This window comes from Peromyscus californicus, unplaced genomic scaffold (genome assembly GCF_007827085.1).
Source record: "Peromyscus californicus insignis strain IS unplaced genomic scaffold, ASM782708v3 Scaffold_17__1_contigs__length_78620276, whole genome shotgun sequence".
NCBI lineage: Eukaryota > Metazoa > Chordata > Mammalia > Rodentia > Cricetidae > Peromyscus > Peromyscus californicus.
Genome location: NW_026294469.1, coordinates 3,253,813 through 3,269,660, shown reverse-complemented (window position 1 = coordinate 3,269,660; position 15,848 = coordinate 3,253,813). Strand labels below are relative to the sequence as shown.

General features: G+C 46.3%; 1 protein-coding gene across 1 annotated transcript in view; it reads right to left on the bottom strand.

Moving 5' to 3' along the window:
* Positions 1-15,395, bottom strand: part of Lama3 (laminin subunit alpha 3) — a 250,328-nt gene extending 234,933 nt beyond the window's left edge. The window contains exon 1 of the mRNA XM_052741546.1: positions 14,937-15,395. Coding sequence (XP_052597506.1) covers positions 14,937-15,224 — 288 coding nt within the window. The 5' untranslated portion in view covers positions 15,225-15,395. The remainder of the gene's footprint in view (positions 1-14,936) is intronic.
* Between the last annotated feature and the right edge of the window lie 453 nt (positions 15,396-15,848).

The following is a 15,848-nucleotide window of genomic DNA, read 5'->3' as shown; positions in this document are numbered from 1 at the left end:
CCAGAGGGAATAGTGTGTAAAGGCCGGGGAGACAACAGCCCCCTGCAGCCAAGGAGTGAGACCCAAGAAGAACTCACTGCGACAACAGCTTGATCTTGGACTCCCGGCCTTTAGAGCCATCCGGGTCCTGGCTGTGGACTCCTTTTGGCAGCGTCAGCCAGCTAATTGAATCCCACACCAAGGGAGTCTTGATAGAGATGTGTATGAGGTGCCTCAGCCAAAGCCCCCAGTAAGAAAGTCTCCAAACAGATCACCCAGGCCGGTACACAGGTGTTTATGTGAGCTGGTCCAAACGGGCCTGAACCCTTACCCTGTGCCAGTCTGGTGAGCACCTCACATATAAAGAGGACTCCTAAGTCAATATTCCCTGCCATCTGCTCAGCCTCATTCTGTCTAAAGACCACATCTGCAGTAGTCTGGTTCAAATATCTCAAAAAAAAAAAAAAAAAAAAAAGTGGCCTTCATTCCACCCCTAGGGCCTCATCTTCTGCTCTCCCTTAAAGACAGACCCCTCCCATCCTGGTCAAAAAGTACTGTGGGTAACTGATTTGAAGCTGCAGTTGCTGTATAGAAAGCACTTGTAGGCTGACCAAGAACAGCAGTGGGTGGTCTCACTCCGGGGGCGAGAAGCCCAAACTCAAGATGTCTACAGGGCTGTGCTCCTCTTGAAACCCGTCAGAAAAAGCTCCTTCTGCACCCCTCCAGCTTCCAGAAGCCCAGTTCCAGACATCCATCTTAACTGATGTATCAAGGCCACACCTGAGACATTACTATCTTCATGAGCAGCTGTGAGGATTCAGAAGGTCAGGCCTGGTGATGTTCTCACGGAAGAAGAACCTCATGTCAGATTCCTGCCATCTTTCTGCACGTGGTCTTAGGGCTCATGACTTCAGAAGGTATGACAGTTTGTAGAGGTGGGGGGCTAACTGACGGGAGGGATCCATCTCTGCAGCTATGGGAAGTCGTCAGCTCCACTGGGGTGTCTTTTCAGTGGGGTGTCTGCTTGGGGGTCACCACCTGTACTCTATACGCAGACCCCTAAACTCATTGGCTCGCCCAACTGAACTTGGTGGAATCATTACTTTGGTCTCTCATTGGTGCCCTATCTGGAGTGAGCAGATGTTCATCCACACCTCTCCAGGGAAAGTTCACAAAACCCAGCTTGCTGACACTCGGGTACTTTCCTTTCCAAGGCTTCCACCAGGGCATTTGTTGTCCTGGCAGGAAGCTCCTAGGCTGGCATTGCCCTTTGAACATTGCGCCTAAGACAAGCTGCCACAAGAGAGACCGTCACACGCAGGAAGAAGCAGTTCCACCCTCAGGGAACTGGTGAGCTAACACAGAAGGAGATTGGAACAGAAACAGCTCCGAAGTGGTGTGGAATCAGAGATGGTTCCAGCAAAGCTCAGCTGGAGCTCTGAGGAAGGCATGGTCACCTGCACAGTGGTAGCACAGAAGCATGGCACAGTGAGTAGAGCGCAGACTCCACCCTTCGTACCAGGGTTTGAATCTAGCTTACCACACACTGTGGTCTTAGACATGTCACTTCCCTTTTCGGTGCTTCGGAATCCTTTTGGTAAGATGAGTATGCCCAACAAAGCTCCACGGATTCCTAAGTCACTGTGATGACTAAGAGGTCACAGAGACAAGTGGGGTGGCTCACTAGATAAAGACGCTTGCAGTGCAAGCCTGGCAGCCCAAGTTCAATCCCCCAGGACGCATGTAAAGGTGGAAGGACCAGACTTTGTTCTACACTATTACATTACGTGCGTGTGTGTGTGTGTGTGTGTGTGTGTGTGTGTGTGTGTGTGTGTGTGTTTTGCTGGCTTGCATGCACAGTTGGGAATGCTGACCACACATGCACAGTGGCACACATACACACATATGCATGCACGCACGCGCACACACACACACACACACACACATGCACAGTGACACACATGCATACACATGCGCATGTGTGTACACACACACACACACACACACACGCAAAGTGGCATACACGCACACACATGCACACACACATACAAATTATTTTTTTAAAGCAAGGAGTCAACATACGTAGGGTATATCCAGACAGTGCCTGGCATCACTAAGTACTACATGAGCGTGTGTTCAATTACGATCTTACATTAAGCAGCGGCCCTGATGATCTGCCTGCTCCTCCTTCCCCCCATTCTGCCCTTTGCTTGGTGCCTTCCTATAAAGTTTGCGCTGCGGAATGACAGCATCAGAGTCACGGGAACCGGCTTCTCTCCCTTCTCATGGTGAAGACAGTCACGGAAAGCCCGTACTTCTGACCTCCATGTGTTAATCCCACATGTGTTTTCTGACAGTGGTGGAACCAGTGAGAGCTTGTAACGCTTACAAGGCTGAACACTGGGAGGACATGTGGGGCTCAATGAGCTGGCTTCCCCTGGGCAGGCCCACCCTGTTGGCGTGAGAATTCCAATCGGTGCCCTGGAAGCTCTTTCTTGCAAAGCAGGCAAAGGCCCCGAGCAGAGGCAGCCCTGTCAAGCAGATTTCGAACTCTCCTCAGCCTTTAGCCAGGAGTTCACTCGGACACCACAGCCCCAGGCAGGCCCTTTCATTTAGACCTCTGGATTCAACTACTTAGGGACCATTAATAAGTCCTTTTCTCAGTGGGCAAATGGACCCAGAAATAGCTAAATGACAACCAGAAACAATTTGTGACCTGGAAAAAATATATTATTGTTACACAAATTAGCTTTAAAAATTAGCCCCCCAAATGTCATTGTATCCCGTGCATTCATTAGTGTCTAAACTAGTCATTAACATGTTCCAAAACAGTGTTACACTGCTCTAAATAGAAGGCTTCAGAAGTGTTTGCTGCTGAGAAGGAGTCAGCACACCCAATCTATGCAGTTCATAACACAGTGTGCATTGCCACAGAAAAAGGATGCTGTGGGCCAGAAGGATGGCTCAGTGAGTAAGGGTGCTTGTCACCAAACTTGGCCTTCTGAATTTGACGTTTGGTCCCCAGGACCGACATGGTAGAAGAAGAGATTCCCACAACTGATCCTATTATCTCTAGCATGAGTACATACACACACACACACACACACACACACACACACACACACATACACACACACACGCACAGTAATAAAAATTTGAATTAAAAAAGTAAAAGAATTTTACATAAATTTTACATGACTACTGTGACAAAAACTTTTTGTAAGCTTACCATTTTAGAAGTCTTATCTAGAAATAATCTCCTCATTTCATGAAAGCCTTAATATCCATGAACATTATAAAAAAAAAAGTCAAGCTGGAGCTGGGAAGATGGCTCACCAGCTCAGAGCACTTGCTACTTAGGCACGAGAACCTGAGTTCAAATCCCCAGAACCCACATACAAAGCCGTGCATAGTCAGGCATGGCTGTGACACCAGGCTGAGGGGAGAGGGGACCACTGACAACAGCCTGCTGGCTGCCAGCCTAGCTGCAGGTTCAGTGAGAGACCCTGTCTCTTGGGAATCAGGAGGGCAGTGACAGAGGAAGACAACAGAGGTCACATCTGACCTCCTCGGACACCAGTACATACAGGTGTGCATTCACCACACACACACACACACACACACACACACACACACACACACACACACACACAAGCTACAGTTATTAGTGTTGTTTTGGATGTAAGGAAAATGAAGTGACATCGTTTTCCAGCACCAGGAAGCTGGGGGAGTTAGAATAAGACTCAAGTCTAAATTACTGCTGTCAGGTGTTTCAGCCACGAGAAGAGCTTCTTCAGAGACACAGATGACATTACAAGCCACCGAAGGAGCTTCCCCGCAGTTTTGAGGAAGCTAGGCCTTGCAAGCACAGTCATCTATAGGTAACTTTGTATCTGGGTGCTCTTTGCATCCTCAGAATATAGAATAGTAAGCATTTCATAATTGTTTGTGAATGGATGGGTGGATGAACTAAAGGCATAAGGATTGGAAAGGATGAAAAAAATACAACCAAATATCACCAAAGAATAATACCAAAAAGTCTATTAAAAAAAACTATAGCAAGGTCATGGATATAAAATCAATAATTAAAAATCAACTACATCTCTAATGCAGATATAAATATAGAGGAGAGCCAACTAATATATTTATTCCCAAACCCTGGCCACTGAGAGGGCCTGGAAGCAAGGCACACTGGTAGTGACAAGGGTCAAAGATCCCTTGGTTTCCAGATGTCATACTCAATAAAACCAGGCTCCTTGAAGAATTAACTCCAGGGCTGGCAGAAAAAATAAAAATTACCCTCCCTGAAGCATTGTGATACCAAAAACTAATAAAGCCTTAAAAATTGTGGGGGGGGGGGTCGTTAAAAATGATGAAGTGGAGAACCCCAGGCCCTGTTCCCCACCCCCTCTGAATTAACAAATAGACAACAATCCTGAAGTCAGCTTTCTTGGACTCCTATCTGTTCAAAACCCTACAACAACCTATACATAAATGGAATTTGAAGATAAGTTGTTTACATGATCCTGCCTAAAGAATTGTAATAGATACATTTTATAGAATTTAAACTATGCGTCACTAAAACTGTGGGAAAAGACTCAGGTTTCAAAAACTGGGAAAAGATGAAGCAATGACATGGTTTTCACCTGTGGAGTAAGGAGACGCAGCGGGAGAGCTGACACCCCGAACACCACTGTACGGGGGCTGGAACGAGCAGCATCTTGGGCCTCTCCTCCTCTGGCTGTAGGTATCTTTCTCTCAGATGAACTGATCCCGACTCTCAATGGCAACAGTAAATCAGAGCACAAAGAGTCTGCTTATTCAAGGATCAGACACCTGTAGCTTCCGCAGCCCCAGAGGAGCATTAGCTCCATGGGATTCACTTAAGAGCAAGCTGAAGTGGCTGCTGGTGTGGTGTGTGTGGAACTGCTTCTTCACTGGTAAGTCAAGTTGACTCACCAAAACCACTTTGTGTGTCCTCTCCGTGTGTGCTTTATACACGACCTTTCATTGCTGACCTTGGTTGAGATCCATAAGCACAGACAAATATTAGAAATATTCCTTTTAAATAAAGAGGGGCTGGAGAGATGGCTCTGCAGTTAAGAGAGCTGGCTGCTCTTCCAGAGGACTGGGGTTCAATTCCTAGGATCCCCATAGTGGCTCACAACCATCTGTAACTCCAGGTCCAGGGAATCATAACCCTCTTTTGACTTCTGTGGATACCAGGCACACGCATGGTGCATATGCATGCAGGCAAAACACTCATATAAAGCCAGGCGATGGTGGTGCAAACCTTTAATCTCAGCACTAGGGAGGCAGAGCCAGGAGGATCTCTGTGAGGCCAGCCTGGTCTACAGAGCGAGATCCAGGACAGGCACCAAAACAACACAGAGAAACCCTGTCTCAAAAAAAAAAAAAACCCACTCATATAAAATAAAGGTATTAGTCACCCTTAAGTGTATAGGACATTTGTCTGAATTCTCAAGATAACTTTTACCATTAATAATTGTTACAAGTATGTCAATGAACACAGTAACTGTCTTCAATCTCCCAGCCCTCACTCACGGATCTTACATGAATGAAAGGAAAGGCCCTGTTAACAAAGGATTCTCTTTCACATAGTTCTATAAACAGAGCTTTGGTGTGACTCAGTTTCCTGTTTATGACCATTGGTCCCAAGTTACACAAGCACACAGCTGAAACTGTTGTGGCTTATAGGAAGTAGCAAACACTCTCACACTTGTCCATGTGTGTATGTGTGCATCAGTGTCATCCGAGTCAAACACACGCTCTTTACACAAACCACAGTGGAGTGCAGGGATGAACGGAGGGTGGGCGGGCTTGTCACCATACAAATTCAAGATCTCTACTGGCAAATATGTGCATTTCATCCCTGATAACTGTAGTGTTTACACCAGGCTAGTCCAAACTCTTAGGTTATATTTTCTTTTTTTTTTTTAAAAAAAGATTTTCCTTTTGTTATTTTTAATTATGTGGAGGGTGTGTGCCTGAATGTGGTTATATGCACATGCGTGCAGCCAGTGGCATTATTCACCTGGAGGTGGAGTTACAAACATTTGTGAGCCACCTAACGTGGTTGCTGGGAACTGAACCCAGGTCCTCCACAAGAACATCAAGTGCGTTAACCACTGAGCTACCTCAGCCCTGAACTTGATGCTGTGTTTTCAACATAGCCGTCCGTTCCTGTGTTACCATTGCTTTTGTCCGGTGTCCTGATATGTAACATCTCCAATTTCCACAGGCAAGAGGACACTCTAACCAGTACATGGGATGTGGCATCCTCTTTGCTCCTCCTTCACATCTACCCATCAGGTTCACTGCTTTACAGCCTTTAACGCCTGCCCATCCACCACCCCGCAGCCGATCTTCTCTAAACTCCTGCTGCATTGCAGGCTTCATGATAAAGCTGAGGACAGGGACAGGAAGGACCCTTGGATCACGGAAGTCTCTCAAAACAAAAACTCAAAAATCTGAGTAATAGTGAGAATGCAAAACCTTCTTAAAGGGATCTTTAGGGCCAGAAACACCAGTGAACAATGTCCACACGCAAACAAAACTCAGACTTATAAATCACCCTGCCTGCTGACACACGCTTCCATTAAAATACGGGCATTGTTATAGATGCACCACCAAAAATAAACCACTACCCTGGAACCAGAGTCTATTTTAAGAAATGACCTTTATTCATTTTGTAACTTTAATTTTTCTAGATCCTTTTGGCATAAGATTCTAAATCCTGGCTGGTCTCAGAAATCTATTTTTAGAAAGTTCGAGGAAACAGAACTGCTTTAGTTAACTCCTCCAATGCCAAGTGATACATAAGGGGAGCGAAGTCCAGCCTCGCTCAGGTACAAACAAGGGATTAGTCATACTCTCTCTGTCCTTCTCTGCCTGTGCCCAAGCACCTCTCACGTCTCTGAAAGACAAATGCGTACAAGCTCCTGCCCACACTGGTGACAGCGGCCAGTAGGCCAGCCTCCAGAGCTCAGCTTTTTCCTCCTTCCCCAAACATGCTTCTTGCCAGCAACTAGTCCATTTTCTCAAGCCCCTCAACTGTTGGAACAGAAAGCAACTTTGGTTCAGTCTTCCTTTTGGAGGAAAATATCACCAGACTGAAGAGTTACGAAGTTCCACCCTGACCCAGAGACACAGTCTGCTGAGTGGACCTGAGAAGCCACTTCCCACTCTGTCGGGGAGAGGCAGGCCCTGCGCACAGCCTGTCCTACAGACCCAACAAAAGCTGGAAAGGTGACATCAGGGCCAACCTACCAATCAGTAAAACTGCAACTTGGGGAGCATGAGGTGGCCCTCGGTTGGCAAACCTGGGGAAACCACAGATGTGGATCTCCGTGAGGCCTTTCCTCACTTCATACCTGCTCTACCCATACCTGGGACAACTCTCGCCAACACTGGCTGAGGTAAGCAACCCAGGGCACCCAGAATTAAATATCCAAGCTACAACTGATAGTTAAATGGGAAAAAACTCAGTTTTGCTGATATTTAATATACAGATTGTCATAGGGGGCCTTCATCTAGTCTCCAAGTCAGGTGACCACTTGAGTGTCTGAGAGAGAAGGTAGGCCACCAGCCTAGCATGTGACCATGACACATGGTCAAATAAAATATGGATTCTCTTCCCTTAAATAGCAGAGCAAATACAACCTGAACTGAAATGAGAAGTGAGCGTGAAATTCTTTTGAGTATGCAGCGCTTACTAGTCATCTCACGCTGAAGTATTTAAAGTGACTTACAAGGGGAGGAGACAAAATGGCAGGTTTGAGGCCGGCAGCACCTTCCGATTCTCACCGGTTCTGAAACAGCCAGGGAACTGCTTCTCAGCAAAACTTGAGACTAAAAGGACGCACTGAGGTTTAAACAGAGGGCATTGTTGAGAGACCAGAGGCTGGTTGTCAGAGGGTGAGAAAGGGCACAGCCGTGCACCGACCAGATGGCCCGGCTGCTGGGGGGGGGAGGGGAGAGGGGGGGTGCATACAGCCGCTGAAAGAGAAGGACTGGAAGGCAGCCTGGAGAACCAGTGCAGAAACGAACCAGAAAAGAAAGTCTGACCACAGCTGATTTAGAAATTGCCCAGCACTGCCCCTGGAGAATCCCTCTGCTCTTCTCAGTTTCTCGGTGTAAAAGCAGAATGCTGTGACTGGGAGCCATCTTGAAGCTGCTCCTTTGGGAAGTGTTAGTTCCTGTGGTGGTTAGAGCTAAGTGTCAACTCGACACGATCTAGAATCATCAGGAAGACAGGCTCATGAGGGACTGTCCAGACCAAGTTGGCCTGTGGGCGTGTCTGTGATGGGTATCTCACTACGGTGATTGGGGTGGGAAAACCAAGCCTACTGTGGGCACACCACTCCCTAGGGTCCATCCTGGACTGTGTAGGAGTGAGGAAAGTGAGCTGAGTGGTAAGCGCGCATGAATTCACCCTTTCTCTGCTCCTGACTGTGGAATGTGACTAGCTGCTTCAAATTCCTGCCTTGACTTCCCCACAACTAAGAACTGTAATAAGAATTAGGAAAAAAATGAAATAGCATAAAAACAAGAAAATGACAGAAAATAGCACATACATTTCCATTCTCACTCTGATTAGAAATGGCCTTAATTGCCAGGCAGTGGTGGCACACGCCTTTAATCCCAGCACTCAGGAGGCAGAGGCAGGATCTTTGTGAGTTCAAGGCCAGACTGGTCTACAGAGTGAGTTCCCGGGCAGCCAGGGATACACAGAGAAACACCATATTAAACAAAACAAGACAAAGAATATTCACTGCTGATCATACAATATCTAAAGAAGAACTGACATTATAATCTTCACTCTACTCCATAGAGAAGGAGTTTTTCTAATGTCAGCCATAAAGCCATTGTAATGGGTAGCTGTTCTCACCATGCCCTGAAGCATCACCATGCCCTGAAGCACCGCCCTGAGTGAGGCAGCAGGTAACTGTTACACCTGCCTATGACCTTGGAGTACATGCCCCAGGGGTGTGGACACTGGGGGTGGAGGGATCCTTAAGATCTGGGATGCACTCAGGCTCACTTTGCTACTAGTTTTGGCTGCTGGGCAGACCAGATATGGAGGGCATATCTCACCAGAGAACAGCGTTGGACCGTGTCTCATCCTTCCAGGATCCTGCAACAAATTCCTTTATTCTGTCTTGTGAGTTAACCCCCAAATAAATTCCTTTGCTCATTAAACAGACTCCATGGATTGCTAGTGATATAATCCCATTAAGCCACTATTACCCAGATACCTCAGTCAAATAAGGATAACAATTGGCAAAAGACCAATGCTCTTGGTGAACATTAATGCAAAAAAAAAAAGAAGAAAATGTTCAACAAAATATTTGCAGACTAAATTCAACAAACACTAAAAAGATCATGCACCATGAAAATGTTGTATTCTAGGAATGCGAAGATGATTCAACAAATGCAAAATGGTCAATAAGACAGCCCCAAACAGAATCAATAACAAACTCACATGATCATCTCAACAGATGCAGGAGGTCATTTGACAAAAATCTACATCCCTTCATTATAACTGGTCCGAAGAAACTACATGCAGAAGCACTGTGACTCAACATGATGGATGCTATAGATTGCTCACTTGCAGGTGACATCATACTGAAGGGGGAAACTCAAATCATTTTCTCTAGAATTAGGAAGAAGCTAAGAATGTCTACTGTTGTTGTTTTTATTCAACACAGTACTTAAATTTTAGCTACAGCAGTAAGACAAATACATAAGTAAATAAATAAGTAAATAAGGTATCCAGATGGAAGAGGAAGATGTCAAATTATCCCTACTTGCAAATGATATGATCCTATACTTAGAAGGCCCTAAAGATCTACCAACAACCTTCTAGACCTGACAAGCAAGTTTAGCAAAGTAACAGTATAAAAAAAATCAACATATAAAACTCAGTAGCTTTTTATATACCAATAATGATTCTGCTGAGAAAGCAATTAGGAAAATAATCTCATTCATAAAGGTCTAAAAAAGTCCTGGGGATAAACCTACCAAAGAAGTGAGAGACTGTTACAGTGAAAACTATCCAACACTGAACAAAGAACCTGAAGAAGACCCTCAAAGACGTGTTGGTTTGCGTTCAATGCAATGGCTGCCCCTCAAGCCACTGCTGTCTTAACCGGCAATTGCAACTCCGCAGCTACCAGCAGCGGTTAAGGCAGCACTGGCCCAGCCAGGCAGAGTTCTGGTCCCTCAGGCACCAGCTCTGTCATGGCCACTAAAGGAAACTTCATCTGAATCTCTATCCTTCTATAGAACTCAGGATTCAAAGATTGAGGTGAAATTCTGCTCACTCGGGGAGGCTGAATAGCAAGTAGCTAACCTCTCATTGCTCGTGTCTCCCGGAAAAAAAGGGATTGTCCTTTTCTGTTCAGCCCCCACTAAAGAACCCTGGAATTTAGTTCCTCCCTACCACTTCCTGTGAGCTAGTTGCTGACTCGGCCTCCTGACCCCAGGTTAATTTTATTTAATGATGTAACACATCTTTGCATTGTTAACAAAAAGCAACAGAAACAAATGTAACACACCTTTACACAGTTAAAATAATATTCCACAACAAAGACAGAAAGAACTCCGGTGCTAATGAGTAAGCAGAATAAATACAATTAAGATGTAGGCTGGGTGGTGGGGGAGGCAAAGGCAGGCGGCTCTCTGAGTTCGAGGCCAGCCTGGTCTCCAAAGCGAGTTCCAGGAAAGGCGCAAAGCTACACAGAGAAACCCTGTCTCGAAAAACAAAAACAAAGATGTCTATGTTACCAAAAGCCATCTACTGCTTCACTGTGTGTGATCCCTATCAAAATCCCAGTGACTTTTACACAGAACTAATTGAACGCACAAAAACACCCTGAGCAGCCATAGCAATCCTAATCAAAAAGAGCAACGTTGGAGACGTCACAGTACCTTACTTCAAATTATACTGCAGAGCTATGGTAACTAAAACCTCATGGAACTGTCACAAAAACCGAAACAGACTAAAGGAATAGAGAACCCCCCAAACACACCCATGCAATTGCAGCGATCTGATTTTCAACACACATACCAAAAATATATGTTGGAGAAACTAGAGCTAGCCACTTTAACAAATTGTGCTGGGAAAGCTGGACGATGGATGGCATGTAGACCACTAAAGTAGATTCCTGCCTGTCACCCAGATCAAAATCAAAACAAAGTGATTCAAGACCTTAGTGTGAAATGGGAAACAGGGGGACCCATCAAGCTACAGGGATACACCATGACATTCTAAACGTCATTCATGGGACTCCAAGGGGCCAGACAATAATAGCAAGACATGATGATGGTAGTGTATACCATTAAAAAGCTTCTACACATCACAGGAAACAACTAACAGAGTGAAGGGACATACAGAATGGAAGGAAATCTTCACCAGCGATTCAACTAGTAGAGGATTAATATTCAGGATATACAGAGAATTCAAAAAACTAATCCCCGGAACAAATAGACAAACTGATGTGATACTTTCCAAAAGAAAAATGCAAACAGCGGTAAATACATGAAGAAGTGTTTGACATCTTTAGTCTGGAAATGCAAACCAAAACTACGTTGAGAGTGCATCTCATCCCAGTCAACATGGTACCATAAAGAAAACAAGATGTGCTAGTGAAATTCATAGGAAGAAGTCCTTACACAGTGCTGGTGGGGATATACATTAGTGCAACCACTATAGCATTCCGAATGGAGGTTCCTTAAAGCATGAATAAATAAAACTACTATATAGTGCAATTACACTGTAAGTCCTGGGGCATACCCAAAGGAGTCAAAGCTAGCTTACAATAGAAATACCTGTATGTTTGTGTTGATTTTCACACTGCCTACAACAACCAGGATATGGAATAGCCTAGCTGTTCATCAACATATGACTGGATGAAGAAAGTGTGGTGAATATACACAGCAGAGCAGTGGTTCTTAACCTGTGGGTCCGGACCCTTCAGCTCAAACAACCCTTTCACAGGGGTGGCCTAAAACCACCGGGAAACACAGATATTTACATTATGATTTATAACAGTACCAAAATTACAGTTATGAAGTGGCCAAGAAAATAATTTTATGGGTGGGGGTCATAAACAAAATGAGCCAGACTGAGAAAGAAAATGTCTTGCTTCTCCCTCTTGTGCAGAATATAAATTTTAAGGAAAGTAGAAGCTGAACAGCGGTAAATACATGAAGAAGTGTTTGACATCTTTAGTCAAACACTTGTGCTGGGAAAGCTGGACGATGGATGGCATGTAGGGAAAGGGGGTGGGAGGAGGAAGAGAAGGGAAGGGAGAGACGGTGGTCGATGCGTGGATGTGATCGCAGGTGTGAAAATTGAAGCCCATTGTCTTGTATAATTAATATACAACATTAAAACACTTTTTAAAGGAAGAATTACATGGATTTTTTCCCCAAACATTCCAAATTTGCTGACTGTCTGGGATGACAACTGTCTGCCAGCAGGAATCTGTTGGACAATGACCTGATATTTGCAGACTAATAAAGACAGACCCTCTGTTTTAGCAAAGTAGGGGTCTTGTGCCAAAAGTGTGTGGGAAAGTAAACACTTTTCTAAGAAAATACATGCCTCATGGAGGAAAAAGCATTTTGAAAGGCAGGTGTTTGGGAATGTGTGCCTGTCTTCTTGTGGCAAAGCCAGAAATTCATTAACTTTAAAAGTTTCATATTTTCATTTATTTAAATGGGGAAATAAATTTTTCTAATGTATTTTTTTTCCAAAAGAAAATTGTCAGTGCACATGATTTTCCTTAGCAGAGAATGATGAATTTAGCATGAAATGAGAGCAATGACTCACCAAGTTTCTGTGGGAAAAAAAACCTGAGTGAATTCTGCATAAGTGCACACAGCATGAAACCTGTCACCCAGCGCAACTTGGTGGCTCCTCTGTCTGTCACCATCCAAAATTTTTTGAAGTGAAAAGCATGTTCTTTTGGTCTGTACTACAGCACTATAATTCAGTGCTTCCAAACACAACAGTAATTGGCAGGACACTGTTCACACAGCCTATACTACAAAGAAAGGAAGAAAGAATCCAAAGTTGGAAGGAAAAGGAAAGCAGAGATAAAAGAGAGGACAGTGGGTGGACAACAAAAGTGACATGGCCCTGACCTTCACCCCACCCCCCATCAACAAAAGTGACATGGCCCTGACCTTCACCCCACCCCCCATCAACAAAAGTGACATGGCCCTGACCTTCACCCCACCCCCCATCAACAAAAGTGACATGGTCCTGACCTTCACCCCATCCCCCCATGCTGTGCATTCTTGAACAAGGCCAGGTCACCACCTCATGCCATCTGCCACTCTGACTTCTCAGTCTGTGTTCTAAGTGTGCTAGAAAAGAGCATGTCAGGAACACACTGGAAGTGGCTAATGAGCTACTCATGTATCCTGAAACTAGTTCCAGCATCATAAAAATTTTAATGATTTTTTTTCCCCACACAGGGTCCTACTATATAGCTCAGGCTGGTCTTGAACTTGTCATATAGGATGGGTCAACCTCGAATTCTCAGTCCTCCTGCCCCAGGCTCTCTAGTGTTGAAATTATAGGTATGTACCACCATGCTTTGCATCGTAGAATGCTGTTTTGGTTTTCTGTTTGTTTTTAGTACTGGGATCAAACCTGGAGCCTCCTACATGCCAGACAAGAACTCTACCACTGGGCTATGTCCTCAGCATGCGCCTCCACCTTTTCAGGGATCATTCAGATGTACGACCTGTGAGACCAACTTGGAACCGTTGAGCGAAAAGTGCCAAACTAAATGTGTCACAATTACATTTGTAGACATGTCTAATTATACACAATAACAAATAATTAAAGCAAAAATAATTGGCATCTGTTGGAGAAAATTTAAAGTGTCTTCATCATCATTATCTTCTATTCCCCTTTTTGCATATTTACACTATATGGTAAAAAAAAAAAACTTTATCTTTTCAATTTTTTTCTTTCCATGTAGTGAGATATGTACAATATGTGAGGATGCTCACACATGCATTAATTTATACACAAATTTGCATTATACACATGGCAAGTTCAACTACCTATCATTTATGGTGAAACCCGTCAAGACTGTCCAACACACTAACCCAGACACTCTAAGCTCCAGAATTACTCCCTCTTCTGGTAACACTTCCTCTCCTCAGCAGCACTCCCAGGAGCAAAGATTTGGACTTAGGGCTGGATTCAAGCGCTCACACCCATCCTAGAGTAAAATGCTGTTTCTTAGCCTCCTCCTTTGAGCACCTCCCAGCCCAAGGTGAGGCCCGGGTGTGAGGGCCTGGCTCATCACCAGGTACGATGAAGCCGCACCGACCTCAGGCATCCTCATCTCCACCAGGTGCTTGCCAGAGTGTGGCGTCTGCTTCTGCCCACTGAAGGTCTCCTTGGTCCCTGGGACTGCGGGTTGGCGCATCAGATGAAATGCATCTTTGCTGACAGTGAAGTAGTACTACGGATATAACCGGAAATGCTACCCAAGTCTCCTAGGCATAAGGGTGCAAAACCTAAAAGTTTGGCAGACAGCCGCCTCTGAAGCCCAGGTCAGTCCCGGGCTGGCCGGGCGCCATCTGGGTGATGGACATTTGCTACGAAGCCTCGAGCTTCCTCCTCTACAAGCTGGAACCTGACCACAGCTTTCACTCACTCTGGCTTTGCCCACCCCACCTAGGATGGCATGCGGCCAGGGCAGCGCTCCCACTGGCTTGTACCAAGAGCACTGCGCCCAGGCCACAGGGTCCCCAGCCAGCTGGCCTTGGGACAGCCCGGTCCCCGGCACTTGTGGTCATTAGCTGAGTAAGGAAAAGAAGACCCATCCTTTGGCCACGGTGACAAGCCCATGCAGAAAGCCAGTCACAACTCTCGACCCAATCCTCGCTACCCGTGGGGACCATACCTGGATGGTGTGGCCGCTGCCCTGTGCGGTGGGGCCGCCCACCAGTTTGCAGTAAAGCTCTGGCCGGGGCCTTGCGACCTCCGGACCCCGCTCTCCGCAGGTAGCGGTGGCCCAGATCCTTGCTGCCTGGGCCAGGTTGAAGTAAGGCGGGTGCAGGCTGAGCGCGGCCGCCGGAGGGTCCTGAGCCACCATGCACCAGCAGGGCGACATCCTCAGCAGCAGCAGCAGCAGCAATAGCGTGGGCAGCGGCGGTGAGGATCGCGGTGCCCACCCTGGAGCCACCGCCATCCCGTGGCGCTGGGTCTCCTGCCTGTGCGTGGCGTGGCACTGCGGAGCAGGCGGCTGCCACTCCCCGCGCTCCTGGGCAGCCCCGGGATGTGGGCGGCGCCCCGGGCCGCGCCCCTAGGTCCACGCGCTGAGCCCGCCTAGGTTGCGGAACCTACAGCTACTTCTGGCACTGGAGCGATCAGGAACCAGCAGGAGTGGACTCCGTGGGCTGCAAACTTCCCTCCCCCCTCCCCAAAGCCCGGAGCACCAGCGAGGGTCCTCCGACTGTCCTAACAGCCAGGTCAGAAATCAAAGCGGTCTTCTCGCCAAACATTCAGGGTCTCCAGCGTCTGGGAGGCTTGCAGGAAACCGCCTCTGCCTGTAGAACTTTGTCAAAGACGTTTCCCGTTCCCAGGCGAGGGATTAAAGGATCTCCCAGAATTAGCAGTGGTGGAAAGTACACGTATAAACCACAAACCAGTGGTGCATGCTGTGGTTAGCCGACCTGGAAAGGCACCTCGGGGAATCCTTTAGAGGTCCAGGTGCTACTTGCTGGGGAAACTAGCATGCTCAAGGGCTTTGAGTGTCCCAGACGAACAGGACTAAAGCTTTGAAGACTAGGGAAAGGGGAACGAGGCAAGATGT